At 41.1% G+C, this 27,806-nt stretch overlaps 1 protein-coding gene across 15 annotated transcripts in view; it reads left to right on the plus strand.

Annotated features, from left to right (window-relative positions):
• Positions 1–27,806, plus strand: part of LOC132405014 (transcription factor 4-like) — a 649,090-nt gene that overhangs the window by 373,338 nt on the left and 247,946 nt on the right. For all 15 annotated transcript variants that reach the window (XM_059989695.1, XM_059989690.1, XM_059989698.1 and 12 more), the window contains 2 exons: positions 9,078–9,213; positions 19,645–19,694. In XM_059989695.1, coding sequence (XP_059845678.1) covers positions 9,078–9,213; positions 19,645–19,694 — 186 coding nt within the window. The remainder of the gene's footprint in view (positions 1–9,077; positions 9,214–19,644; positions 19,695–27,806) is intronic.

Here is a 27,806-nt window from a genome sequence, read left to right on the forward strand (position 1 = left end):
TATTAGAGACTCGTTCTAATCTGTAGTTGATCTCACTTGGGAAAACAGCTGGTGATTTGAGACTCAGCTTTAGTACTCGAATTAAAAAGGTCAGATTATTGGCCACGGTTCCTACTTGCTGCTTACAGTACAGCGACTTCTGCTGGAGAACTTGCGGATATTGGTGAGAAAACCTCCCAAGCTGAAGGATCAAGGATCAACTTTATTCACTAAATGCATTTGCATGTTTTAGGAATTTGCTGTAGTGTTGGTCAGGGTGTGACATGCATCAAAAGGACAATATTCAACAATTATAAAGAATAAAGGATTATATAAAAGATAAATTTAGAATTTAAAGTACAGATATGGAATAAAATGTGCGTAAATACCTAGATGCCAGAATATATTTGCAGTATATACAGCATTATTAGATGTGATGTTAAGTGGTTAAAATACAATAGGAAGTGTCTTTTTAGTTGAAAATCTGTACTATAGTTAATCTGGAGTCTTGACAAGCACCTTCCTAAAAATCAACTTTTTAAATTTGGTACTTATCCTAAGGATTAATTAATACCTGTTAATGTTGATAATATTTACATAATTTGGTATATTTGATTATATTTTATTCAATATAATTTTTCTTTACTTCAGAAACTTGAGAAAGTCTGCTGATGCTGGGAAATCCAAAGCAACATACACAAAATGCTGAAGGAACTGAGCAGGTCAGGCAGCATCTACAGAAATGAGTAAACAGATGATGTTTTGGATCAGTTTTGGCCCAAAACATTGACTGTTTACTTTTTTCTGTAGATGTTGCCTGGCCTGCTGAGTTCCTCCTGCATTTTCTGCTTGTTGCTTACAATTTTTAATTTGTCTTGTATTTTTATGATTAGGTTGATTTATATTTACAATCTATGTAAAGATTTTTGAGCCTGTGTCTTAATGCCTGAAAGGTGCTGTATAAAAAGTTACTATTATTAATAGGAAGAATAGAGTGATCAGCCTTAAATAACCATAACAAAAAATTCCTTTAAAGCACAGTGCATTGTGGGAGTTCTACTCCAGAACAAAAAAATTAGTAGTTTAAATATTGTGTGTATGTTTCCTTTTCATTTAATTTCTGCAATGATAAAACTGTTTATGAAGAAATGTATTTCAGCAATCCTAAATATTTATGAACTTTGCATATTATCATCTCAGAGTTTATCTTTCAGTTTGCCATCTCGTTTCCTTAGCAATTTTTCAGTGCCCCTTCCCTTTTAACTCTTTTCAAACTCTTGTAAGCCTTTAAATGTGATTTGTGATTCTTAATTGTCCTGTTAGTACATTTCTCTGTGTACCTTTTAAGCATTCCTTTGCCTCTAATTCTCCCACGTGGATTATGGGTGGTACAGTAGCATAGCGATTAGAGTAATGCGATTTCAGACCCAGGTTCAATTCCTGCTGCTGTCTGTAAGGAGTTTGTACATTCTCCCTGTAATAGTGTGGATTTCCTCCCACAGTCAAAGACATACAAGGCTAATTGGAACCGTGCGTGTAATTGGATGGTTTGGCTGGAAGGGTTTGTTACTATCCTGTAATACTGAATAAAATTATAGCATTGAACAGATAGTCCAAGGTATATAAGTACTTCAGAGTTAGTTGTACATCAAAAAATTATCAGGAAAGATTTAATTCGTGTAACCCACACACAAAATGCTGGAGGATCTCAGCAGGTCAGGCAGCATCTATAGAGAGGAATAAACAATCAATGTTTCAGGCCAAGAATCTTCATCAGGTGGGTGGGGAAGGGGAGGATAAAGTAAGATGCTGTAAGTTGATGGGTGGAAAAGGTAAATGTCTGAACAAGAAGGAGAGGAGAGTGGAGCATGGAAGAAAGGGGCAGAGGAGTGGTACCGGGGGAGGTGATAGGCAGGTAAGAGAAGAGAAGAGTTGAGTTAAGAGGGAAGCCAGACTAGGGAATAGAAGAGGAGAGAAAGGGGGGGTGTGAAAAATGATAAGTTAGAGAAATCAATGTTCATGTCAAGTTATTTTGCGTTTTTAAAAACCTTAGTGGTGCATTGTGCTTCTAGTCAAGTTCAAGTACATTGTAGTCTGACTGTATGTATTTTCAACCAAATGAAACGGTGTTCCTGCGGACCACAGTACACCCACAAAATATATATCATAAAACAAAATAATAGCATAAGTACAATAGTAAAATATAATTCAAAATGCATATAGTGTGCAACACAGGTAAACAGTAAACAGCTGGCTGTCCTAGTGACGAGACCTTGGTGTGACAGGGTATTCATTAGTCTCACAGCCTGATGGAAGAAACTGTTACTCAGTCTGGCAGTCCTCATCCTAATGCTCCTGTACCACCTTCTTAGCAATACTGAGTCAAAAAGATTGTGGTAAGGATCCTCAACAATGCTTTGGGGCCTTCATCTACACTTCTAAAGGTGTAGTTCCAAAGCAAAACATCAAAGCAATAAGGTTTTTCCAATGAAGATGAGTTGAGGGAAAATAAAAGATTTCCACTCAAAGCTGAATTTCCCAAGTGAAGCCATCTGTTGGTTGGAGTCAACCATGGGTACTGCGTCCGAGCTGTCTAATTGGTATGCAAGCCAGGGCAGTATGATATGGAGAGCAAGTTGTTGCCCATGCAGCAAGCTCCCTCTCTTCACGCAGCTGCTGGATCGAAAGGAACGGCAGAAAACAATATAGTTTGGCATCGCAGGAATTGCATTCAACCCAATTTAGGTCTGACTTAGGGACTGCAGGTCCGGATTTTTCCTTGGGGTTACTACTAAAGCCTTCCTTATGAATCGCAAGGCAGTGGAGGTTTGAGATCAGAGTTTTCCTTCTCATAGATGGGACGCCAACCACGGCTGACGAGTCCCATCTGCCCAAAGTGACTGGTTTAAAGGTGCCAATAACACGCCTATGCCCCTTCTCCTGTCGGTAGAAGTTGAAGGCCAGGAGTTGGACTTGGTTGTCAGAGGGTATTTGAGATGCATGCCATTAGGAGCATTTATTAGGTAGAGAAAGCCTATCCCCGCAACTCTCCTCGCCCAGCTATAACAACCTTAAGGAAGCAAACTTCCTAAACTAATAATTTCCTTGCTGGTATGGCTCTGCCAATGCATCACAGAGCACACTGCTCTATGGTTTGCCTAAAGGAAAATTTGTGCAGTCAGCTGGGTAGTTATCGGAAGACTCGCTTTTCACTGACAGGATATCTTCATTGTATGAGAGCAAGTCTAACTTCTTCATTTGAGACTGGGCATTGACAATTTTCAATTATTCAAGAACATCATCAAAATACATACATCACCCTCTTCATACATACGTAGTTTTACTGAGTTGTTTTTACATTCTGTGCTACGATGCTTTCTATATAGCGAATGTTGCATAACTGCAAATAACAGATGGCTGAAAGCGTTCTGCACCCTTGAACAGATGCTCATCCTTTCTTAAAATATAAATCTGTATAATATATGCAGTCTTCAGCTTTTGTCTGTCACGAATCTAACCTATTCTAGTTTTGCAGGAAGAGATTCAGAAGCTGCCGTGGCATTTCCATTATCACCGGAGTGGGTGGAATACGTAAAGTCTGATTTAATTCTTAGGGTTAAGCGAAGTAAATTGCGTTAGGTTTTTTTTACTGTGAGTTTCCGGCCTCTGTTATGATAAGAAGAGTCATTGAACAGCAGAGATGTTGTCCATTCATTGTGTTGTTTTCCTGAGTTCTGCATGCAAAGTGCTGGAGGAACTCAGCAGATCTGGCTGTATCTGTGAGGAAAAAACGGTCGACGTATTGGGCTGAGACATCAGTACTCGTCGACTGGCTTCACCTATCACTTAGCTTGTACTCATTCCTATCGCCCCCAACTGCTTATAGCTCCTCCCCCCTTTCTTTTCCAGTCAAGTCCTGCCTGACCTGCTCAGTTCCTCTGGCATTTTGTGCGTGTTGCTCTGGATTTCCAGCATCTGCAGAATCCCTTGTGTTTATAGCTGACTATTGTAACCTTATACAGATTGGGTGACCATTTTATTGATCATCTTCGGTCTGTCTGCCACACCTGGTGGCTGCCCACTTCAGTTCGGTTTCCTATGCCACTCTGACATGTCGGTCCATGTCCGCTTCTACTGCCATAATGAGGCAAAACTCAGTTTGGAGGAGTGACAACTCAGCACCTGGGAACCCTCCAACCTGATAGCATGAACATTGATTTCCCCCCCGCCCCCACCTTCTCTGTTCCCCATTCTGGTTCCTCTCCTCAGCTCCCCATAACCTCCCTCTGGTGCCCCTCCTCCTTCCATTGTCCATTCTCCGCTCTTATTGGATTCCTTCTTCTTCAGCCCATTGGCTCGTCCACCTATCACTTCCCAGGGGAGAAGGAGGAGTGCAAGCTGGCAGGTGATAGGTGAGACCAGGTGAGGGGGAAGTGGGTGGGGGAGGAGGGATGAAGTGAAGAAACTGGGAGGTGTTTGGACTAAGGCATATCCTTTAGGGTCTTTCAAAAATAGCTGAATTGTTCAAATTTCACCAGTTATAGATCCGACTAGCCAATGTAGACGTTAAATAACATGTTTGTTAGCTACGTAAAATGATAAAACTGTTTCTTCCTCCTATCCAACAGAATGGCAAAATCAAGGGAAAACACAGAGGAGGGAGCTGAGTGGAATTTCTTTTTTAATTTTCCTCCCCTCTCCTTCACTAGAAAATACCTTATGCTTAGATGTTCCATGCATGTGCCAGCTCGCAGCTATCTTGCCAAGTAATTAATTCATTGTGTATGAGACGATACAGAACGTTGTTAGAGGCTATGCGAACATAGCAGCTAATGCTCTGCTTGTCTAGTCAGAAAATCCAGAGGATGTGAAGCCATTTCCCAAAAACGCAGTCATAAAAACTCATAGTTTTATGTTGGTCCATGGCCTCCCCTACTGCCAGAATGAGGTCACTGTCAGGTTGGAGTACCAACACCTCGTATTGCATCTGAATAGCCTTCCACCTGATGACATGAACATTGATTTCTCTAACTTCCAATCATGACTTGCAGCCCTTCCCTTTGTCTCTTTTTCTATTCCTCATCCTGGACTCCCCTCTTCTCCTCACCTGCCCGTCACCTACCTCTGGTGCCCCTCCTCTTTCCCTTTCTATCAGGGTGCGTTCTCCTGTCATATTCCCTTTTTCTCAGCCCTTTAGCTATTACCTCCCAGATTCTCACTTCCTTGCCCCTCCCCATCCTATCACCTATCACCGGCTTATCCACTAGCCACCTTTTTATTCTGTCATCGTCCCCCTTCCTTACCAGTTCTGCTGAAGCATGTTGGCCCGAAACGTCTACTGTTTATTCCCTTCCATTAGATGTTACCTGACCTGCAGAGTTCCTCCACCAATTTTTTAAACAAATCTCTGTAAGGATACAACACAGAATAGGCATTTTTGGCTCAATGAGCCACACCACCCAGCAACCCACCAAATTAACCCAAGTCTAATCACAGGACAATTTACAATGACCCATTAACCTACTAACCATTTTGTGTGCATTAGTTACAAAAACCTACTTGATTTATTCAGTGTATGTGTGACTTACAGTATGTGGCAAATAATAATCTATAAATATGACACACAAGCTTTGTTCAAAGTTCAAAGCAAGTTTATTAACAAAGTACATATATGTCATCATGTATAACTCTTGAGATTCATTTTCTTGCGGACGTACTCATTGAATCCATAATAGAATAATGCCGCTAATAGAACCAATGGAAGACTGCACCAACTTAGGCATTCAACCAGTGTGCAAAAGACAACAAACTGTGAAAATACAAAAAGAAAGAAATAATAATAAATATATAAGCAATAAATATTGAGAATATGAGATGAAGAATCTTCAAAAGTGAATCCATAGGTTTTTGGAACAGTTCAGTGATGGGGCAAGTGAAGCTGTGTGAAGTTTTCCCCTCTGGTTCAAGAGCCTAATGGTTATGTGATAATAACTGTTCCTGAACCTGGTGGTATTTGTCCTGAGGTTTGTGTACTTTCTTTCTGATAGGGACTGGTTCATGGATCTTTGAATTCCTCCTCTTAAAATCAATAATAGCTCCTTGGTCTTACTGACATTGAGTGACGGGTTGTTTTTGTGGCACCATTCAGCCAGCTTTTCAATCTCCCTCCTATATGCTAATTCGTCACCAGCTTTTCAATCTCCCTCCTATATGCTAATTCAGTCTACTGCAGTGAAATGTGAATATGGCATTGGAGTTGTAGTTAGCCACACAGTCATAAGTAAAGTGAATAGAACAGGGGGCTAAGCGCACAGCCTTGTGGTACAGACCCTATGTATAAATGGCTCCATACATGGTTGCCTCATAACTGTGCTGATACCTTCATAGAATAATTAGTATCAGCTTTACCAGCAATGTCCACATCATTTGAAGACTTTATTTTGTGTGACCTTGAAGGACCTCCACATTCTCATAGATTTCTAGTTTGCAAATATCGTAATTCTGATTTATTATCCCTCAGCAGGAGTTGGCAGGCTAAATCCATATTAAAGAATCCTAGATAAGCTCAAAGTAATCTGATTTCAGATTGAAACTTGGAAACAGATCTAAATTTATAAAAAAGCAGGAAGCAGTAAATTCTTGATGAAACTATAATGACAGAGCAACAGGAAAATGCCAGACTTGTATGACGGTTTGTGTGGAGACCCCAACTATTAAAGTCAAAATTATATTGACTTTATATAAAACAAAATTCCAGCTTCAAGACAACAAAGGCGATGTGCGCGGAAGCATTTCAGTCGCTACGCAGCTGTGCACCTGTGTGGCTTAAAGGGAAAAATGAATATCACAACTATACGAGATTGTGTAGATGTTGGAAATCCGAAGTAACACACACAATATACTGGAGGGTTTCAGCGGGTCAGGCAGCATCTGTGGAGAGGAATAATCGATCGCCATTATCATAGATGGACATCACATGAGAAAGAAATTAGATTGCCTGAAGATGTGGAATCCAACGTGCCCAGATGGCCAGTGAGGTGCTATTCTTCAAGCTAGCCTTGATCCTCAGTGTAACATTGTAGGAGGCTGAAGACTGAAAGGTCAGAGTGGTGGTGGGATGGTGGCACTAAACCGGAAGTCAGCTTCTACCCAATTCAGAGCAGCAAGTATGTCAAAGCCATGGAGAGAAGGGAGAGGAGATTTTTCAGAATTGTACCATGGAAGGAAAACTAATTTGTTAGACAGTGAAAGACAAAGGTTTGTCTTCTAACCTGATAAAATGATGGTCAATTTGACGTTGGATGAGGTGTCCCAAGCTGGAGATGGCTGAAGCCTTATCCTGCCCATTGAAGACAAAATTCTTGAGAAGCACTGAGCTTCAAACTAATGTATGGATCTATTTCTTTTAGTGTAATGACCACCTTCCCCTTAGCTCTATGTATTGATCTGTTGTCTGTGCTCTCTCCTTCTCTCACTGGAATGTGAATGCACCAGTTAAAGCCATTTCCTGCATGCATGCTTTTAGTTAATGTATATGTAGTTGTGCACAGACACAACATTCATATTCACGTCCATCGACACCAGTGCAAACAATGGGTTCCAAGGTTTAACAAAGGGACTTACTGTTGCTGCGCTGTGGCAGACAGGAAGGCTCTACAACAGGTGGTCAAAACCAGCCAATGCATCATCAGCACCAGCGCCCCCACCATCAAGGACAGACATTCAGAAAGGTGCTGAACAAGGGCCAGTAACATCATGAAGGATCCCATTTACCCTTATGGCAACAAACATAAAATGCTGGAGGTACTCAGCAGGCCAGGCAGCATCTGTGCAAAGCGTAAACAATTGATGTTTTGGACCAAGACCCTTCTTCAGGACTGGAAGTCAGAGGTTGGGAGAGGGGAGAAAGAAGTACGAGGTGGTAGGTGAAATCGGGAGAGGGGTGGGGTGATGTAGTGAGCTGAGAAGTTGAATGATGAAAAAAATAAAGGGCTGAAGAAGGGAAATCTGATCTCATGGAAGAAAGGAATGCATCTGAAGATTTTCTCATGTTCATGGGTGTGAATACTGCAGATTCTCTACCTTCTGCCTGATGGTCGTAGCGACAACTAGGATAGCCTGGATGGCGGGTGTCATTAAAGATAGGTGCTGCTTTCTTGTGCAGCACTCCGCGTAAATCTGACCGATGGTGGGGAGGACTTTGCCTGTGACTAGAAACAGTATCAAACGAGAAATTGCTAGTCAGTAGATTACTAGTGGTTACCGGTAACATTGATGATAACGGTCTGGTCAGCAAATACAATAACAGATAGATATAGAGAGTACTGCGCAGAAGTCTTTTCATATATATAGCTAGGGTGACTAAGAGTCCTACACAGTACTGTTTTTGTCAACATGGAGTGGAAAGCAAACTTGTAAATGGCGAGAGCAAAGAGTATTGGGAATGGCAAAGGTAACACGGGTACAGACACACCATCCCTGAGACAGCAGGCAAGGTCATTTGATTCCAAACAACTGGTTTATTGATCATTGCAGAATGTCTCCCTGGTGCTTCCTGCTCTCTCCCCTCTCCCTTCCCCTTTGCCCAACCATCATTCCCCCTCAATCCACAAGAGAGACCCATATGAGATTCAGGCTTATCATCAGCCATATACATCATGAGATTTGTTTTACAGCAGCGGTACAGTGCAATACAATTACAAATACAGTGCAATTACTACAATCTTAGACATGCTAGTTATAGCTATATACATTTATAATTCTTATTGTAATTCATAGTGTTTTTTTAATTGCACTTACTGCTGCTGCAAAACAACAAATTTCACGTCATCTGTCAGTGAGTAAACCTAATTCTGATTCTGACATCCTAGTACTGGTAAGAATAGCTCTCTTTGAGTTCTCCTGTTTGTTTTATAGGATCTGTGGTCACAAACTTTACACTGGTTAAATGTCTGCAGCTGCATTCAGTGCACTGTGAACAATCCAGCGTGCAGTCAATTGAAGCAGTATTGATGTGAAGTAGTTCTGTCTTACCAATTGCTACGAACAAAGAGGCTATCCTAACATTTTACTTTTCCCTTTTTTTTTGTATGCTGCAGTCCAATCTCCTTGGGCAAGACATAGGTATGGGCAGTCCAGGAGCCTCATCACCTACAGGTGCCAAGCCTGGGTCACAGTATTATCCATATTCCAGCAATAATCCTCGTCGGCGACCAATGCATGATTCCTCCATGGGTGAGTGTTGTTCCATCTTTAAATGTTATTATTTTCTTTGCCCTTTGACTTTATTGACTCTTTAGTAGCTTAAGTCTCCTACAGTACACCATAACCTGTAACACCTGTATGAAGCAGGCTTTTCCACTGAGGTTGGCTGGGACTAGAACTAGAGGTCAAGGGTTGAGAGGTTAAGGTTTAAGGCAAGGGTTCCCAACCGGCATCCATGGATCCCTTGCTTAATGGTATTGATCCACTGCATCAAAATGTTTGGGAACCCCTGGTTTTAAGGGAATATGAGGGAGAACTTCTTCACTCAGAGGGTCACGAGAGTGTGGAACGAACAACCAGAGGAAGTGGTGGATAAGAGTTTGATTTCAACATTTAAGAGAAATTCGGACAGGAGAACAGATAGGAGGGGTATGGAGGGCTATGGTCTGGAGACAGGGCAATGGAACTAGACAGCTTACTAGTTCAGCAAAGACTAGTTGAGCTGAAGTGTCTGTTTTTTTTTGCGCTCTCTGTCTCTTGCACTGAATGACCTCGCATGTTCTGTTCGAGAAATGCTGAATAGAAGGATTCCCGAAACATTCAGTTTTGCTGTTCAGTGGGTGGACTGAAGGGGAAGTGTTCTATGACTCTATGGCTCTAATTGTTTTTATTTTCAGTATTCACAATTGTGATATCTGTAAAATCAAAGTTCAAAGTAAATTCATTATCAAAGTACGTAAGACCATAAGATATAGTGTCATTTTCTGATATTTTTATATATTGAGATACAGCACGGTATAGGCCCTTCTGCCCCTTTGAGCCGTTTCAAGACAATTCACATTGACCAATTAATTTACCATTGTTTACAGTAAAATAAAGAAATACAACAAAATTTATGAAAAACTATAAATAACAAAGGCTGACAAACAACCAACATGCAAAATAAATAATATTGCATTGTAGTGTCCTTGAATGTGAGTCCATAGGTTGCGGAGTTAACCACTTGTGAAATGGAGAGAGCTTTCACAGTTTGGCCTGAGGAGCAAATGCAATGTCTTGTTGGTGTACAATATAGAGTAAGAAGGTAAAAATGTACTTTATCGAATGACTACTCAAGCTCATCAGGGGCTTCCTACAAGGCTTAAACTAAAAGCTGACTGCTTCCAGGCAAATAGAGCAGGTTGCCAGTTGCTTAAGAAGCTGGGATTTTAAAATTAACTCCTTAATAGGATCGTTAAAGATTTAAATTCCAAAGGTCTGGCCTGCTGGGGTAAGCTGCAAGTACCTCTTCACTCGCCAAGACTTGGATCACTGTCACTTCATCATTTCCTGTCAGAGTCACCTTATGTCCAGATGCTTCTGAATGTCACTTTATGTACATGCAGTCAGTCTATGTACAGTATATAAACTGGAGTAACGCCCACAAAATGCTGGATGAACTCAGCAGGTAAGGCAGCATCAGTGGTTAGGTACAGAGAAGCCTAACCCAGCTGAATTCCTGCAGCATCTTGTACGTGTTACTCTGATTTTGAACATCTACGGAATCTTGCGTTTATTTTGTATTACTTAATTTAACTACATATATGAAAAAACTGAATTATAGTTATATGTATGTATATATATATAAACTGTGAATTACAGTAATTATATATATACTATAATACACAGTTCCTTTTCTATCTTATGAATTTCAATATATTGTTACGACAAAGTTAACGAATTTCACGACATATGCCAGTGATAGTAAATCTGATTCTGATTATATAAGCTAATCTATGTTTATGTAGCCACACTCAAACAGTTACTTGTACATTGTGTTTCATAGGATTGCTTTTATATTTATAGTTATTGTGTTTTTTTTAATTTTTTATTGTGTTCTTTATGCTTATTGTGATTTTTTTTTATGCTGCATCAGATCCAGAGTAGAATTCATTTCATTCTCATTTTCACTCGTGCAGTGAAGAATAACAAGTAACTTTGAGTCTTGAATCTGTTTTCCCCCCCCACCCCCACACACACTTTTCACGACCCCCTCAGCCCAAGCACTGAAAATAAAGCTGAACATTTCAGCAATCCTTCTATTCAGTATTTCTCTAACAGAACATGTGAGGTCATTCTATCAATGCATATTGTTTGAATTCATTCACTTAATTGGGTACAAGTGTTTACGAGAGCACAGTTAATCCTGATGTGAAATATTTATTGAGATACAGCGTGGAATAGGCCCTTCTGGCCATTCAAGTCGTGCTCCCCAGCAAGCCCGCGATTTAAACCTAATCTAACTATGGGACAATTTACAATGACTGATTAACCTACCAACCGATACATCTTTGGACTGTCAGAGGAAACTAGAGCACCCAGAGGAAACCTGCGTGGTCACAGAGAGGACTGGAGAGGCAGCAGCAGGAATTGTACTGGGTCACCTGTACTGAAGTGTTGTGCTAACCATTGGTGTGCTGCCCCAAATATGAGAACTGATTGTTCGGTTAGAGACCAGCAGAAAGGCAGGAGTCATGGAGTATAAATTGCTTGTGTTGTGTTGGTTACCCTCTTACCTCTTCTCAGCTCCCCCTGGCGCACCTCCTCCTACCCTTTCTCCCATGCTCCAAACTTCTCTCCTATTAGGTTCCTTCTCTTTCAGCCCTTTACCTTTTCCAATGATCTGCTCACAGCTTTTCACTTCTTACCCTGCTCTCCTCCCACCCACTGACCCCCTCAACAAGATGATGCCAGCAGTCATCAGCAACATTCTGTGGGCTGCAGAAAATTGCTCTAAAATCTCCCTTAAATGTACTCTTTTGGAATTACTTTCAGTGCACTCTGCAGTATCTCATCTCCTCATTTATTGCAATTTATTTTTACTTTCATTTGCACAGTTTGTCATCTTCTGCACTCTGGTTGATCTTTCATTGATCCTGTTATAGTTACTATTCCATGGAGTTGTTGAGTATGCCCGAAAGAAAATAAATCTCAGACTTGTATATGGTGACTTATATATACTTCAATAATAAAATTTACTTTCAAGTTTTGAACTATAAACATGGTCTCACCTATCACCTGCCAGCTTGTACTCCTTCCCTTTCCCCCACCACCTTCTTCTGGCTTCTAGGCCCATTCTTTTCCGGTACTAATGAAGCATTTTGGTTCAAAACGTCAACTATGTAATCATCTCCATTGATGCTGCCTGACCTGCTGAATTCCTCCAGCATTTTGTATGTTGCTTGTCTTGTTTGGTGTCTTAGTGAGTGAAGAGGCACTTATAGCTTACCCAAGCTGATACACTGACATATCCTCGATGAGCTGTCTTTTTCTCGAAACTTGGACGAAACCTCAGATCGTTCAACCATGCACATGTCGGCCACCAAACAAAACAATGTTCCCTCAGATCAAAGTAGACAACACAGTATGTATATCTCATACACAGCACATAAAGTAATATTACCATGAGCAAATTATTAGATAAATTAGTAAATAATAAAGTATATTCCAGAAGATTGACATTTAGCACAAGGTGCATTTAATGACACAAGTTAAAGAATAAACGGTGTAACACTACTAGTGTTTCATACACGATAGTGGCAAGGAGTTCAGTAGCCTCATGACCTGGGAGAAGAGGTTGTTGCCCATCCTAATGGTTCTTGTCCGAACACTACTGCAGCTCTGCCTGATGGCAGGGGGTCAAAGAGATAGTTCAATGGATAGGAGGAATCCTTGAAAATGCTAAGGGTCCTACTTAGATATCTGTGATGGTTGGAAGAGAGATTACGATGATCCTCTCTGCAGTCCTCACAATCCTTCGAAGGGTTTTGCAGTTAGATGCCTTGTAATTCTCATACCAGATGTGTTATAGTTGGTATGAAGCATGTATTTTAATTGCCCGATAGGAAGTGAATTTACTACTCTGAAAACAACCCCCTGCCCCCACAAATACTTTTCTCCTGATATGCTGGAGAACAGGGGATGACATGGGTACAGACACACCCATCCCTGAGACACCAGGCAAGATCACTTGATTCCAAACAATTGATTATTACAGAATTTTCTTTGTTGCTTCCCGTTACTTCCCCTCTCCTTCACCTTTTCCCAACCATGATTTTCCTCTCCCTGGCCCCTTTCCACTCTCAATCCACAATAAAAACCCATATCAGAATCAGGTTTATCATCATTTACATCTGTCATCAAATTTGGTTTTTTTTGCACCACCTGTAGAGTGCAATACATAAAATTGCTACAGTACTGTGCAAACGTCTTAGGCATCCTAGCGTGCGTGTGTGTGTGCGCGCCTAAGAGTTTTGCACAGTACTGTGTATGTCTTGAAAGTGACAAGGTATTTATTTGCTAATGAATCCAGCACTGAACAGGCCCCTCCATCCCTTCGAGTTGCATCACCCAGATCACCCAGCAACCCACCAATGTAACAGGACAGTTTTACAATAACCAATTAACCTACTAACCATTGCGTCTTTGAACCATGGGAGGAAACCGGAGCGCCTGGAGGAAATCCATGCACACATGGAAAGAATGTACAAACTTTCAGTGTCACAGAGGACACTGGAATTGAACTCCGCTGCCCCAAGCTGTAATACCGTTGCACTGCCTGCTTCAAAATATTGGTACCGATATGAGGAAATGAGTTGGATCATATTGAAAACTTCATATGTGATATGCCATGATTTCATCAAGCTTTCTGATCGAAATCTCTTTTTATTTGCATCTGGCTTCAAATTCGATGTATTCATCCTTTGGGAAGCTTGGCAATATCCACATTGTTAAATTGCTTTGTACAGTCAGTATATTTGGCACCTAAAGTGATGACAGTGAAATTAATGCAGGTTAATAGATAGCTGGCAGCAAACCTTATGGTGAATCGGGGTTGATGCCTTGAAGGTAAGAGAGAATCTCAAGCTATTACAGTCTGCATTATATCTCGAAGGGCTGAATTTAAAGCAATAATTACATTTATAATACAGTATGAAATAGGTTGAGTTTCACTCTTAACTTCATTGCATCACCCTGCCAGAGAAAAGTAAAAAGATTAAAGCTGAAAGTTTTTGTTTGCCTGTGAAATACTATAGATAGTGGTAAATCAATTTCCTATCATTGCATTTTGATTGCTGGTGATTGGACATAAATGTACAGCTGGTATTGATAGCAACAGAAGACTTAAAAGCATTCTTGTGATTTCAACATTTGAGAGAAATTTGGATAGGCACATAGATGTGTGGGATATGGAGGTCTGTGATCTGGGTGCAGATCAGTGGGACGAGGCAGATTAATGATTTGGCATGGACTAGATGGGCCAAAGGACTTGTTTCTGTGCTGCAGTGTTCTATGACTTACTTGGCAGGCTCCTCAAGCACAAACTGGTCAGTTTTGGGGAATTAACACATGAGATTCTGTAAGACACTGCAAGTTCACAACAACACACACAAAATGCTCAGCAGGTCAAGTAGCATCTATGGAGAGGAATAAATAGTCAATCATTTCAGGCCAAGAACCTTCATCAGGACTGGAGAGGAAGGGGGAAGATTACAGTATAAGAAGATAGGGGGAGGTGAAGGAGAACAAGCTGGAAGGTGACAGGTGAAGCCTGGTGAGTGGGGCAGGGGGATGAAGTAAGAAGTTGGGAGGTGATTGGTAGAAAAGGTAAAGGGCTGAAGAACAAGGAATCTGATAGGAAAAGAGAGTCAACCATGGGAGATATGGAAGGGGATGGGGTATAAATAGAGTGGACAACCAGAGAACTTTCCCAGGGAGGAAAAAGCATAAAGAGGGGCATACTTTTAAGGTGATTGGAGGAAAGTATGGGAGGTTGTCAGAGATAGGTCCAGGTTTGGGTCAAGGGGACTAGGTAGAATAATAATTCGGTTGGAATACCGTAGCCAGAGAGTAGTGAATCTGTGGAATTAGTTGTGGAGGTCAAGTCATTGGGTGTATTTAAGGCAGAGGTTTATAGATTCTTGATTAGCCAGGGCATGAAGTGATGTGCAGAGGAGGCAGGAAGTTGGGTCAAAGAGGGAAAGGGATCAGCCATGAGGAAATGATGGAGCAGACTCAATGGGTCAGATGTGCCTGCTTCTGCTCCTTTATTTTGTAGTCTTATGGGAATGGATGAGCCAAAAGGCCTGTTTCTGTGCCGTCGTATTCTTTGACTGTATGCTTCCTCCTTTGAAGGCAATGACGATGTCATAGCTTATGAATAGCACTGTCCTGAGTCTGCAGAATTGTCCACTGTTGATCCCCTTGGGGGGAAACTGAACTATTTTTAATTTTCCACAAAGAGGTTATTTGGGAAGGATGTACTCCTCAGTGAAGTAAAATGTGCAAGGCATGTGGAAGAATAAAACCAGTTTACTGAATAATCTCATTCAATATTTTTGAACATTCTTATTGCCTTCAGATGATGACACAGGCAATAAGCTAATAGTTAGACAGTTTATCTTCATGCTTATCATCATTCAGCTGTACACATGTATACCGCCAAATGAAACAATGTTCCTCCAGACCAAGGTGGACAACACCATACATATAACTCACACATACCATATTAAGTGATGTTACCACAAATGAGCACTTTTTGACACACGTTAAAAAGTGAACAGTATAATGCAGCTGGTTCTTGATATGTGATAAGTCATGAGTGGTGACAGAAAATTCAGTAGCCTCACGGGCTGGAGGAAGAAGTTGTTCTGAAATTCTGAAATGACTTTCCTGCTCAATAATCACCATATCCTTATTCTCTGTGGGAACATACTTAGAAAATGGCACATTGCTAAATCTGAATTTGTACATATGACCTAAGAATTTATAACTCTGGTAACTAAGCATTTATCAGCAGTACTTTAACAGAAAATTACATACTTTCTGCCTGTTATGCCACTGGCGTTGAGGGCAGCAATGAAGATCTTCCGTCTCTGGCAGTGTTCGGGGTTTCCTTCATCATGTCAGTAGCTTCCTGTCAGTTTTCACCACGGTCAGTCATGCAAGTCCTGTATGGAGACTCAGGAATACGGTCGCACTCAAATATTGAAGAATTCCTCATAGCTGCTTTTGTAACTATTTTGTTTGACTGGTCAGGGTTGTTAGCCCTGAGCTGAACCCCCAAACCTGGAGCAACAGGGGACCACTCTTAGTCTGGCCTCTACCTTTTGACCTGTTTGGCATAGGTGATCCTACCAAGAGCAAAAGCACAAAGCCAGCATAGATCTCAGGGTCATTGAACCATGCAAGCCTGCAAACCACAACAAGCTTATGGTCCCCTTGGTGGAAAATAACTTAAACAAAAGAGTCCAAATCAATTTGTGATATATGTGGTAATTTAATGATTCAAGTTGAAACTTGTTTTGAGGGGTAAATGTAATAATGAGAACCATTAAAACTGTCAGACCATAATACCATGACATAGGAGCAGAATTAGGGTAATCAGCCCATTAAGCCACCTCTGCTATTCCGTCATAACCTATTTATTATCCTTCTCAATCTCAATCTTCTGCCTTCTCCCCTTAACCCTTGACGCTTTGACTATTCAAGAACCTGTCAACCTGCACTTTAAACATACCCAACAGCTTGGCCTCCATAGCCGTCTGTGGCAATGAATTCCACAGATTCATCACTCTCTGGCTAAAGAGATCCCTCCTTATCTCTATTCTAAACCAATGGCTTTTTATTCTGTGTCAGTGTCCTCTATCCTAGATTGCCACCCCCCTCCACTTTTGGAAACATCTTCTGCACATCTACTTTAGGTTTTTCACATTTGGTAGGTTTCAGTGAGATTCCCCTCCCCCTCATTATTTATAAATTCTAGTGAGTATGGGCCCAGAGTCATCAAACCCTCGTTATTCATTAACCCTTCATTCCCAGGATCATTCTCTTGAATCTCCTCTGGACCCTCTCCAATGCCATCACATTCTTTCCTAGACACGGGACCCACAACTGCTCACAACACTCCAAGTGCAGTCTGACCAACAATTTAAAAAGCCTTAGCATTATATCCTTACTTTTATATTCGAGTCCTCTGAAAAAAATGTGAAAATTGTGTTTGTCTTTGTTACTACTGACTGAATGTACAAGTTAAACTTTAGGGAATTCCGCACTAGGCATCTCAAGTCCCTGTGTATGAGTTGTACAGTCCTTGAAAATGAGTCTGTAGGTTGTGGAATTTGTCTGGAGTTGAGGTAAGTGAACTTATCCACTCTGCTTCAAGAGCCTGATGGTTGAAGGGCAGGAACTGTTCCTGAACCTGGTGGTGTGGGACCCAAGGCTCCTGGCAACAGTCAGAAGAGAGCATGGCCTGGATGGTGGGGGTCTTGATAAGGGACGCTGCTTTCTTATGGCAGTGCTCCTTGTAGATGTTCTCCATGGTGGGGGTGGGGGGGGGGCTTTGTCTGTTATGGAATTGATTGATTGAAGCTTTACCCGTGTGTAACATAGTAAAATCTCACCGGCAGTACCACATGCAAAAGATCATCAACTGATAACGACCAGTGATGTTGATGTCGTCATGTGCTGCAGCATGGACTGTGAGGAGGGGCCAGCTGTGAACTATGCTTGAAGTTCCCTCTGTGATTTACTGTTGTAATGAACCTGCTCTCTGAGATCATTTAACACTATAAGGGCAGCATAAAACGTGATGGTATCAGGGTCTGAGTGTGCTCAGATGTGATTTTAATTGACAGCCCCCCTGTGAATAAGGACGACTTTTTGTGGGAGCCACGGGTAGTTGCTTTTGGCAGGTTTAGCGGTATGTCCCATTATTCACTGAGAAAAGTCAGATGCAAGTTGTCAAAAGTTATCAGACACTCCTATGGTGTAGCTTCTCATTTTAGTGCTCATGATGCTGAGCGCATGCTATTCAGCTAGGAAACACTGTCTGGCACAGCAACTATTTTATTAGTAAAATATACCTTGAGTTTCAAGTTTCCCTTTTGAAAACTTCCCTCACAAGTTTCCCTTGTATTGTAACCTTCATCTTTTACTTTTACTGATAAGATATAGGAGCAGAATTAAGGCCTCCCCCCTCAAGTCTTTCCATTCCATCATAGCTGATTTATTATCCCTCTCAACTCCATTCTCTTGTCTTGACACTCCTACTAATCAAGAACCTACCAACCTCCAATTTAAATACACTTAATGACATCTACCCACAGCCATCTATGGCAATGAAGTCTACAGATTCACCACCCTCTGGCTAAAGAAATTCCTCCTCATCTCTGTTCTAGGGGGCATCCTCCTATTCTGAGACTGTGCCCTCTGGTCCTAGACTCCCCCGCTATAAGAACCATCCTCTCCACATCCACTCTGTCTAGGACTTTCAATATTTGATAACCTTCAATGAGATCCCCACTCATTTTTCTAAACTCCAGCAAGCAGGGGCCCAGAGCTCTTTAATGCTTCTCAGACATTAAACTTTTCATTTCTAGGATCACTCTCATGATCCAGCTAATGTCACATTTATTCCTCAGCTGATCTCCTTGCCTTCTGATCTGTTCCATGCTTATTTCTTTTTTTCTTTCATTTTGTATTCACGCAGTTGTCTTTTGCACACTGGTTGTTCGCACTGTTGATGTGATCTTTCATTGATTCTATTATGGTTATTATTCTGTTGTGGATTTATTCAGTGTGCCCACAAGAAAATGAATCTCAGGGTTGTATGTGATGACTACATGTATTTTGATAATAGATTTACTCTGAACTTTGAACTATAACTGTAGAAAGATACACTAGAGCAATTGAACATAGATCATTACAGCACAGTACAGGCCCTTCAGGCCACGATGCTGCGACAACCTTTTAAATGGATTGCCATTTATTTGAAAATACGGCTTTTATTTCATTTGCCTACCGCTGTCTCCTGAATGCCTCTCTGACAAGAAGTGTGCCGACGAAGCTAAGGGTGGAAACTTGGGTTCATTACTTCTGTGGTTGCCTAGTTGGTAGGGTTGGATTCTGATGTTTTTAACCCCTTTCAGAGGTCAGGAAAGAGGCACAAAAGAGGGGATAACTTCAGTCAGCTTCATTCACCTCAACACTGAACTGCTCACACAACCTATGGACTCACTTTCAAGGTCTCCTCATCTCACGTTCTCAATATTCGTTACTTATTTATTATTTTTCTTTTTTTTATCCCTTTTGGTATGTGTGCAGTTTGTTGATTTTTGCACATGGTTGCTTGTCTGGCTTGTGTATGGTTTTTCATTGATTCCATTGTGTTCCTTCTTCTTCACTGTGAATGCCACAAGAAAATTAATCTCATGGTTATATGTATGTACTTTGATAATGAGCTTACTTTGAAATGGAAAGTTGGATAAATTTTGCCTCTATGAAGTTGCTTGAGAGCTACCAAAATTTCACAATTGTTTGCTGCCTTCTATGTGTGGAGAGTAAGTACATGATATAATTATTTCAGCAAATTGCCCTTATTCAAAGGATTTTTAACTGACTTGTTAATTTACTGATTCACAGAGATGCCTCCGAAAAAGGTTAGGAAGGTGCCTCCAGGTTTACCATCTTCGGTAAGTTACCTTGTTCAGTCATTAAATTGCCAGGAGTCAAAGTTTCGATAAAAATACTTTCGTCTCTCAGTGACCAAGTGAAGAGGACTAACGGGAAGTTAGTGCACTGTTGTTGGAAGTAAACTCCATTGTTTCAGGAAGCTTTATTTTGTAAGAGGAACTCAAGAATCATGATTTACTGTCTTAAAACCATGTGGTGAATAACTTCCATCATGAATATTGCAACTTCAAGTTAATTTCTTCTGGCTCCAAAGTGCACCTAGATTTTTCTGCTTTTTGGCTCTCAAATTGGAGAGATGATATTTATCTGTTATAATTGTGATATTATTTCCAATTTTTTCTGATTGCTTGATCATAAGTAGATATTATTATTGAATTTTCCACACTCCCAACACCTTTTCATCAGCTGGACCTTTACACTGGTCTCGGTTTAGAACAGCAGCTCCTAACCTGGGGACCACGGACCCCTCGATTAATGGTAAGGATCCATGGCATGAAAAATGTTGGGGATGCCCGGTTTAGAGCATAGATTATTTCAGCTCAGTACAGACCATTTTGACCACAACGTTCTGCCAACTTTTTAACCTACTCTGAGATCAATTTAACCCTTCCATCCTACATAGCCCTCCATTTGCTTGCCTATCTAAGAATTTCTGAAATGTCCCTAATCTACCATGGCTACTGGCTATGGACCTGCCAACCTATGTGTAAAAAACTTATCTCTGATATCCCCCCCCCCCACCCCCATACTTCCTCCTATCATCTTAACATTGTATCACCAACAAGAGAAAATCTGTAGATGCTCAAAATCCGAGCAGCACACACAAAATTCTGGAGGAACTCTGTAGGTCAGGCAGCATCTATGGAAAAAAGTACAGTTGATGTTTTGGACCCGTACTTTTTTTCCATAGATGCTGCCTGGCCTCCTGAGTTCCTCCAGCATTTTGTTTGTGTTAATATTGTGCCCCCTGGTATTGACCATTCCCATCAACCTTGGCAAAAAGTCTCTATCCGTTCACTCTATCTGAGTCCTGAAGAGGGGGCTTGGTCTGAAATGTCAACTGTTTCTTCCTTTCTATAGATGCTGCCTGATCTGCTGAGTTCCTCCAGCATTTTGTGCATGTTGCTTTGTATTTCTAGCTTCTGCAGATTTTCTCTTGTTTCTGATTTGTCACTCTGTCTATGCTTCTTATCATCTTATACAAGTCTATCAAGTCACCCCTCATCCTCCTTCACTCCAAAGAAAAAAATCCCTAGCTCTCTCAACCTATCCTCATAGGACATGCTCTCTAATCCAGGCAGCATCCTGGCAAATTTGCTCTCCACCCTCTCTAAAGCTTCCACATCCTTCCTGTAATAAGGCTCTGGTTTTCATCCTGTTCTCCATATAGAGACAAGTTAGATAGCTGCCCATTTCTAACCCAGCCGTCAGTATAACACCTAAATAGTCATTCATGTGAGAGTGGATATCAAGTTTTGGATGTCACAGTCAAGGTTCATTCCTTGTTTTCACATTTGCTCATACATGTTGTCCTGTGGGGGGCCCTTACATGAATAGAACCTAGAACATGGAACAATACAGCACAGGAACAGGCCTTTTGGATGACAGTATGGCCGAACCAGTTAAATAAGTAATCAAATAGCCAACTAAACTAAAATCTGTTCTGCCTACACAATGTCTATATCCCATCATTTCCCTCACATTTGTGTACCTATCTCAATATCTCTTAAAAGTCTGCCACCTAAGGCAGAACATTGCAGACACCTACCACTCTCGGAATTTAAAAAAAAACTTGCCCCTCACATCTCCTTTGATATTAACTCCTTCTTACCTCAAATGCATGCCCTCTAGTATTAGGCATTTCACCTTCAAAAGAAATATATAGTGATATATACAGAAATATACAGTGACATTCAAATCATATTACATCCAATAACATTCATGTTGAGGTAAACTAAATGAATTAATGCCAAAATTTATGTTTTTCTCTCACGTATTTGCACTTTGCCCATCAGAAGATTGTTCATATCATTAAATAATATTGAATATCTTACCGGAAAGGGGAATGCCAATTTTTAAATATTCTCACAAGGAGCAATATGGTTATTATTTCCCCCAGTACTATCTATAAATGTTTGGAAATATTTTCACTTTGAGTCAAAAAAATTATAGTTCAGTTTTATTCAAAGCAGTTTCATGATTGTGATAGGTATATATATTTTCTGTAATTTCATGTTAAACACACTTCGGTATTGTTTCCTGTGGAAAATGCTCACAAGGCATTTATTAATTGTGTAATGAAGCTAAAGTGGAATAAGAATTTACATGTGATTTTAAAATGTCATGTATTTTTGACATAAGAATTCTGCTGTATTCATGAACTAAAAAGAAACAGATTTCAAAAGTGAGTTACAGCTGTTGCTAATAATTTTATAAGTTGTTCCACCCTGATATCTTTCCTGATTTGTGAACCATTCTTTGGTCAGTGTGTGTGACTTGTAGCTGTTTGGTATATTGTAGTTGGATCCTCATTGAGCCCACATAAATGCAAGAGTGATTGTGAAATCATTGTTCCTTTGTTTTGCACACCCTATACTGTATATGGCAGCAAAAGTAAATTGAATGGGGTCCTTTATTACACATTCATCTTACTACTTACTAGCACACGTGCGTAGTAGATCTCTGATACTAGTTACATGAAGGTTATACGAAGAAGCATTGCTGATCTAAGTTCACATCTGTTTTCACTCTTAGGGCTTGTGAATTTTTCGAATTTGTGTAGCTTTGGGACCTTAACTCAGCATTTAGATGAATTTCTTGTACGATATAATTTGGATTCAGATTAATTCATTTATCATGTGTACATCAAAACATGCAGTGAAATGTGTTGTTGGCGTTAATGACCAGCACAGCTTAAGGATGTGTTGAGGAAGGCCCACTAGTGTCCTCTCCGTGTTCCCGTGTCGACATAGCATGCCCACAGTGCTCAGCCGGACAACACAGAGCACAACGAAACAGAACGCCAGCAAAGCAAGCATCTTTCCCCTCTCCCTCATACACACCCTCCCTCTCCCTCTGGCCCTCCAGTTGACTCACGTACTTTCAGACAATGGGCCAATAGGCTTCTGATTCGTGAATCTAAAAACTGGAAGACATGGCACTCCATAGATACACCTGGAGGAAATCTGTTCAGCAGGGAGCTGTGCTGCGTGAGAGTAGCCCCTGCTAATGCTGCAGGAAACAGTTGGTGAAAGGAGAAAATGAACAGCCAAGAGACCCAACCACGAACCACAGCTGCCACTTACTCTTGTCCACACAGCACTGGAATATGTGGATCCTGGTTCAGCCTATTCAACCACCTGAGGACCCACCAGTAGGCAGCCCCTTAGAAGACTATCTTACTCAGCTCAAGTGACCACATTACTACACTGACCCATAAACAAATAAACATTCACTCTAAGCTGATGTGGTGGAAGACCTATTAGTACCTGTTACATGTAAGATACCTGTGTGTGTTTCACTTTTAGAACCGATTTCAAAGTTGGTTTTTAATGCTCTCAATGTTCACAGAATCGTTTTTGTTTTATAGTCCTGGACCATGAAAGAAAGGGAAGGAGGAGGGGCACCAGAGGGAAGTGATGGGCAAGTGAGGGGAAACAGAAGCAGCAGCTGTTTACCTGAGGGAAAAGAATCCCATTGTAATTAAAGTTATTTTTATCATTCTGAGTTTTTTGGTAACAAGTAATTAGCTTTGTTCAGTGGATAGTTAGGCAAGAAAGAATACTATTTAACCTCCTTTAGTGACTTAATTATGCATCGTCCATAAATACAGGAACTTCATATCATTCCCTAAGGTTGTTATAGCCTGGGGTGGTAACAGGGACAAGCTCCCGCTACCTGTTATATGCTCCCAATGGCATGCGACTCAAATAGCCTCTGACAACCAAGTCTAGCTCCTGGCCTTCACGCGTGGCTTAGCTACTAAGTCTGGCGGAGCTGTTTCTTCTGACAGGAGAAGGGGTTACTGGCACCTTAAAAACAGTCGCTTCGGGCTGACGAGGTTCGTCAGCCACAGTTGGCAGGTGATCAAGGAGAAGGAAAACTCTGATCACAAACCTCCGTGGCCTTGCAGCTATACCACCTCACGGGAAAGGCTTCAGAACTAAACCCTGGGGAAAAATCCAGAGCTGGAGTCGCTAAGAAAGCCCCACATTCAGTTCATGGCTGACTGGTAACTCCTGTGATGTCACTAGTGCCAAACTCTTTCTTTGTATTCATCAACTGAGTGGAGGGGGGGGGGGGAGTGTGCTGTATGGGTAACAGCTTGCTCTTCATATCGTCCCCTGACTTGTGTATTGTCTTGTTATTCAGGTAGACAGCTAGGACGCAACATCAGTGGTCACCTCTAGCCAACGTAGGGCTTCTCATACTGTTCAAGCATGAAGCAAATGCCAAGCGGGTTGCTTTCATAAGCAGATAAACTCAGATCTAACAAACAAACGTTTAATTTTATCCATATGGTCCTTCCGTGAAGTCATTGTAAGAAGTGGTGAGCCCCATTAGCTTGACAGCAAGTTTTTCGGTAATACACACTCCATGGCCACTTTATTCAATTTCTCCTGTACCTAATAATGCATCTTCTGAGTGTATGTTTGTGGTCTTCTGCAGCTGTGGCCCATCCTCTTCAATAATCAACATGTTGTGCATTCAGAGATGTTCTTCTGAACACCACTGTTGTTCTACTGCCCGTTATGCCACGAGCATTTAGGGCAGCAATGCATGTTTTCACTACTGTCAGTCATGCAAGTCTTAGCTGGAGACACGGGAATCATCACACTCAGATGTTGGAAGATTCTTCTTTGCTGTTTCCATAACAATTTTGTTTTACCAGTCAGCGTTGTTAGCCTTGAGCTGAACCCCCGAACCTGGAGGACCAGTGGGCCACTCTTAGTCTGTCCTCTACTCCTTGATCTGTTCAACATGGGTGACCCTACCTAGAACCAAAGCATAAAGCCCTGACTTCAGCCGACCTAGTTCTCCAGGTCATTTAGGCATACACGCCTCCAACCCTATGACAATGTTGTCAGTCCTCTTGGAGGACCACTGTTGTAACAAGACTCTCTCATTAACAAGGCATTTCTTGCCCACAAGACTACAGCTCACTGGATGGGGTGTGGAAGGCTGGGTTAGTTTGTTGGAGATGTGGATGCTCCTTCTTCAGTCCTGACGAAGGGCCTCGGCTCAAAACGTTGACTGCTCCTTTCAACGGATGCTGCCTGACCTGCTGAGTTCATCCAGCTTGTTTGTACGTGTGGATGTTATGTGGCCTGTTCCCTGATGGGAGTGGAACAAACAGTCCATAAGCAAGGTGGGCGGGATCCTTCATGATGTTACTGGCCATTTTCTAGCACCTTCCTGAAAATAAATCCTTGACGGTGGTTAGGCCGGTGATGTGTTGGGCAGTTCTGACTACCTGTTGTAGAACCTTCCTATCTTCCATAGTGCAGTACCAATACGTACCACTATCAAATCCTGGAAGACATTTTTTGTACCTGTGTTGATGGACATGAATATGAAGCTTAACACTTCTCAAGAATATTGTCTTCAATGAGCAGGATAAGGCTGCAGCCCTCTCCAGCTTGCAGTATCTCATCCAAGCTGAGTTGACCATCATTTAATTAGCTGACTGTCTGCTTGTTAGAAGATAAAACTCCGTCTTTCACCATCTAACAATTGGTTTTCCTTCCATGGTACAATCCTAAAAAAATCTCCCCTGTAATCTCTCCATGGCTTTGACATACTAGCTGCTCTGGATTGGGAAAAAGTGGACTGCCTGTTTACTGCCACCGTCCCACCACCACTCTGATCTTTCAGATTTTAGCCCCCTGCAATGTTACACTGAAATTCCAGTCAACTTGAGGAGCAGCGAATTCATTGACCATCTGGGCACGTTGTAGTTTCTGGGCAATTGAATTCTGCAACTTAAGGCAAGTGAATTTCTTTCTCTTCAGATCTCATGGTGATTATTTTTCGCCAGGGATGCTGCCTGACCTACTGAGTCCCTCCTGCATTTTGTGTGTGTTACTCTGGATTTGCAGCACCAGCGGAGTCTCTTGTGTTTATGATATTCACTGCTCCCTCTAAACGGTGAGGATGCGAAGCCGTGCAGCAACTGAAATGCTTTCATGCACATAACCTTTGCCTCGCAGCTGGAGTTTTGTGTTATATAATGTTAGTATAATTTTGAAATCAATGTTAATATAATTGTGAAATTAATTAATTATTATACCATTATGTGTTAATGAATATAATCCATAATTTTTCTAAATAATAGATGTACAACAACCTTGTACTTTAAAACATTTTAAGGCTCCAATGTATTTACATAGTCAGTGTTTCAAGTTACAACACTGTTACAAATTGCAACAGTAAACACAGAATAGAAGTTGGTAGCTCTTTGTTAATCAACTGCCTGCCTACAATTTATTAACAATGTATGTACAATGTAAACAACATTATAAAAAGTGGTTAAGATGCTGTGCCATTTTCAGAAGGTGTAATAATTACCTGCTCAGAGCAATGGTTGGTCCACACCCTTGGAAAAAAATATTAGAGGGAACGTTGATGATGTTCAGTTTGTTTGTTTACCCCTGTTTTTTTTTTCTTTGCAAGTGACGGACATGTTGGGCATGTCTTCCTTCTTTGATGTTTGTAACTTCTCTATTATTTTATGTTAGACCGTGACCTCACTACCTGTCTCCATTTATTTGTTCACTTGTTGGGCTGATAGCCAGTTTGTTTGCAATCTATCTCCATGGCTCACTCAGGTTTTACCTTAGTTGAGACAGACACCCTGCCCTAACCCACCAATTTCCCAGCTGCTTAACAAGCCAGCTTTCCCTGTTTTGATTCTGTTCTGAAGAAGGTCTTCCACCAAATATTAGGGATATGCAATGACATTGCATGAGCAGCTAACAAAACTCCTAGCTATTCTATTAAATATAGTTTTCCTGGAATATGATCACTGCAATCCGCAGCCTGTATTTTCTCTTTGGGAGGTGTGCTTTTGAACTATCTGAGCAATCTGGTGTTTTTACAGTAACCTGAAGGATTTGGCAAACTGGCTCTGGAGAATGTAGATATGGTTGCATCAACTATTGTTGGAGAAGACTTTGGGGCAGTTAGAAAATCAGACCCAAGAGCGAAATATGAGTCAGATTTTAAAAATTAAGGTGTCAGGGCCAAGAGCAGAGGATAAACCGGTGTTCAACTCACTCATCTGTGTCAACCAGGATCAGCCAGATAAGTCCATGCTAAGTGCCAGCATCTGATCCATCTCCCTCTCTTCCTGCAACTAACAGCAGGTGTGAGGTGCAGGAGTCTTAACCCTCTGCACTCGCCTCAGTGCTGAACTGGCTCTGTGGCTGAGAACATGAACTGCAGGAGCTAGGAACTCTACCGTTCATGTTCTGTGTAATAGTTGCTTACTTTTTTACTGTTTGCACAATTTGTTCTTTTATTCTGCACATTGGATGTTTGACTGCCTTTGTTGTGCCGGGTTTCTCGTGCATTCAGTTGTGTTTCTTTGTTTTGTGGCTGCCTGCAAGAAAATGCATCTCTAAGTTGTATATGGTATACGTACTTTGATAATAAATGCACATTCACTTTGAACTTCTGAAGAGCAAACTCCGTTTCTCATCCCACAGATGCAGCCTGACCTACAGAGTATTTCTAGCATTTCCTTTTTTATTATTTTATTTAAGATTTTCCACAGCTGTGCTTTTTTCATTTCTTACTCCTTTATAATGAATTCAAATAACATCCTTGCTTTTGTACTCTGCCTCTAATTATAGAACCAAATATCCCACACTTATTTTTGACAGCTTTATCCACTTGCCCTGCTACCTTCAACAATCATTGTGAGAACCTCCAGATCACTCTGTTCCTGCAATTTCCTATTTCCATGTCCTCACAGAGGAAACAACATTTTGTTTTATTTTCTTCCACCATCTGCACCTCTCCCGTCATGTAAACTTTTCTCAGTTCATATCAATTTTGCCTATTTGGAATAATTCATGTATTGCATTTACTGTGGCTTTATTCCTTTAAAC

This window comes from Hypanus sabinus, chromosome 14 (genome assembly GCF_030144855.1).
Source record: "Hypanus sabinus isolate sHypSab1 chromosome 14, sHypSab1.hap1, whole genome shotgun sequence".
Classification (NCBI taxonomy): domain Eukaryota; kingdom Metazoa; phylum Chordata; class Chondrichthyes; order Myliobatiformes; family Dasyatidae; genus Hypanus; species Hypanus sabinus.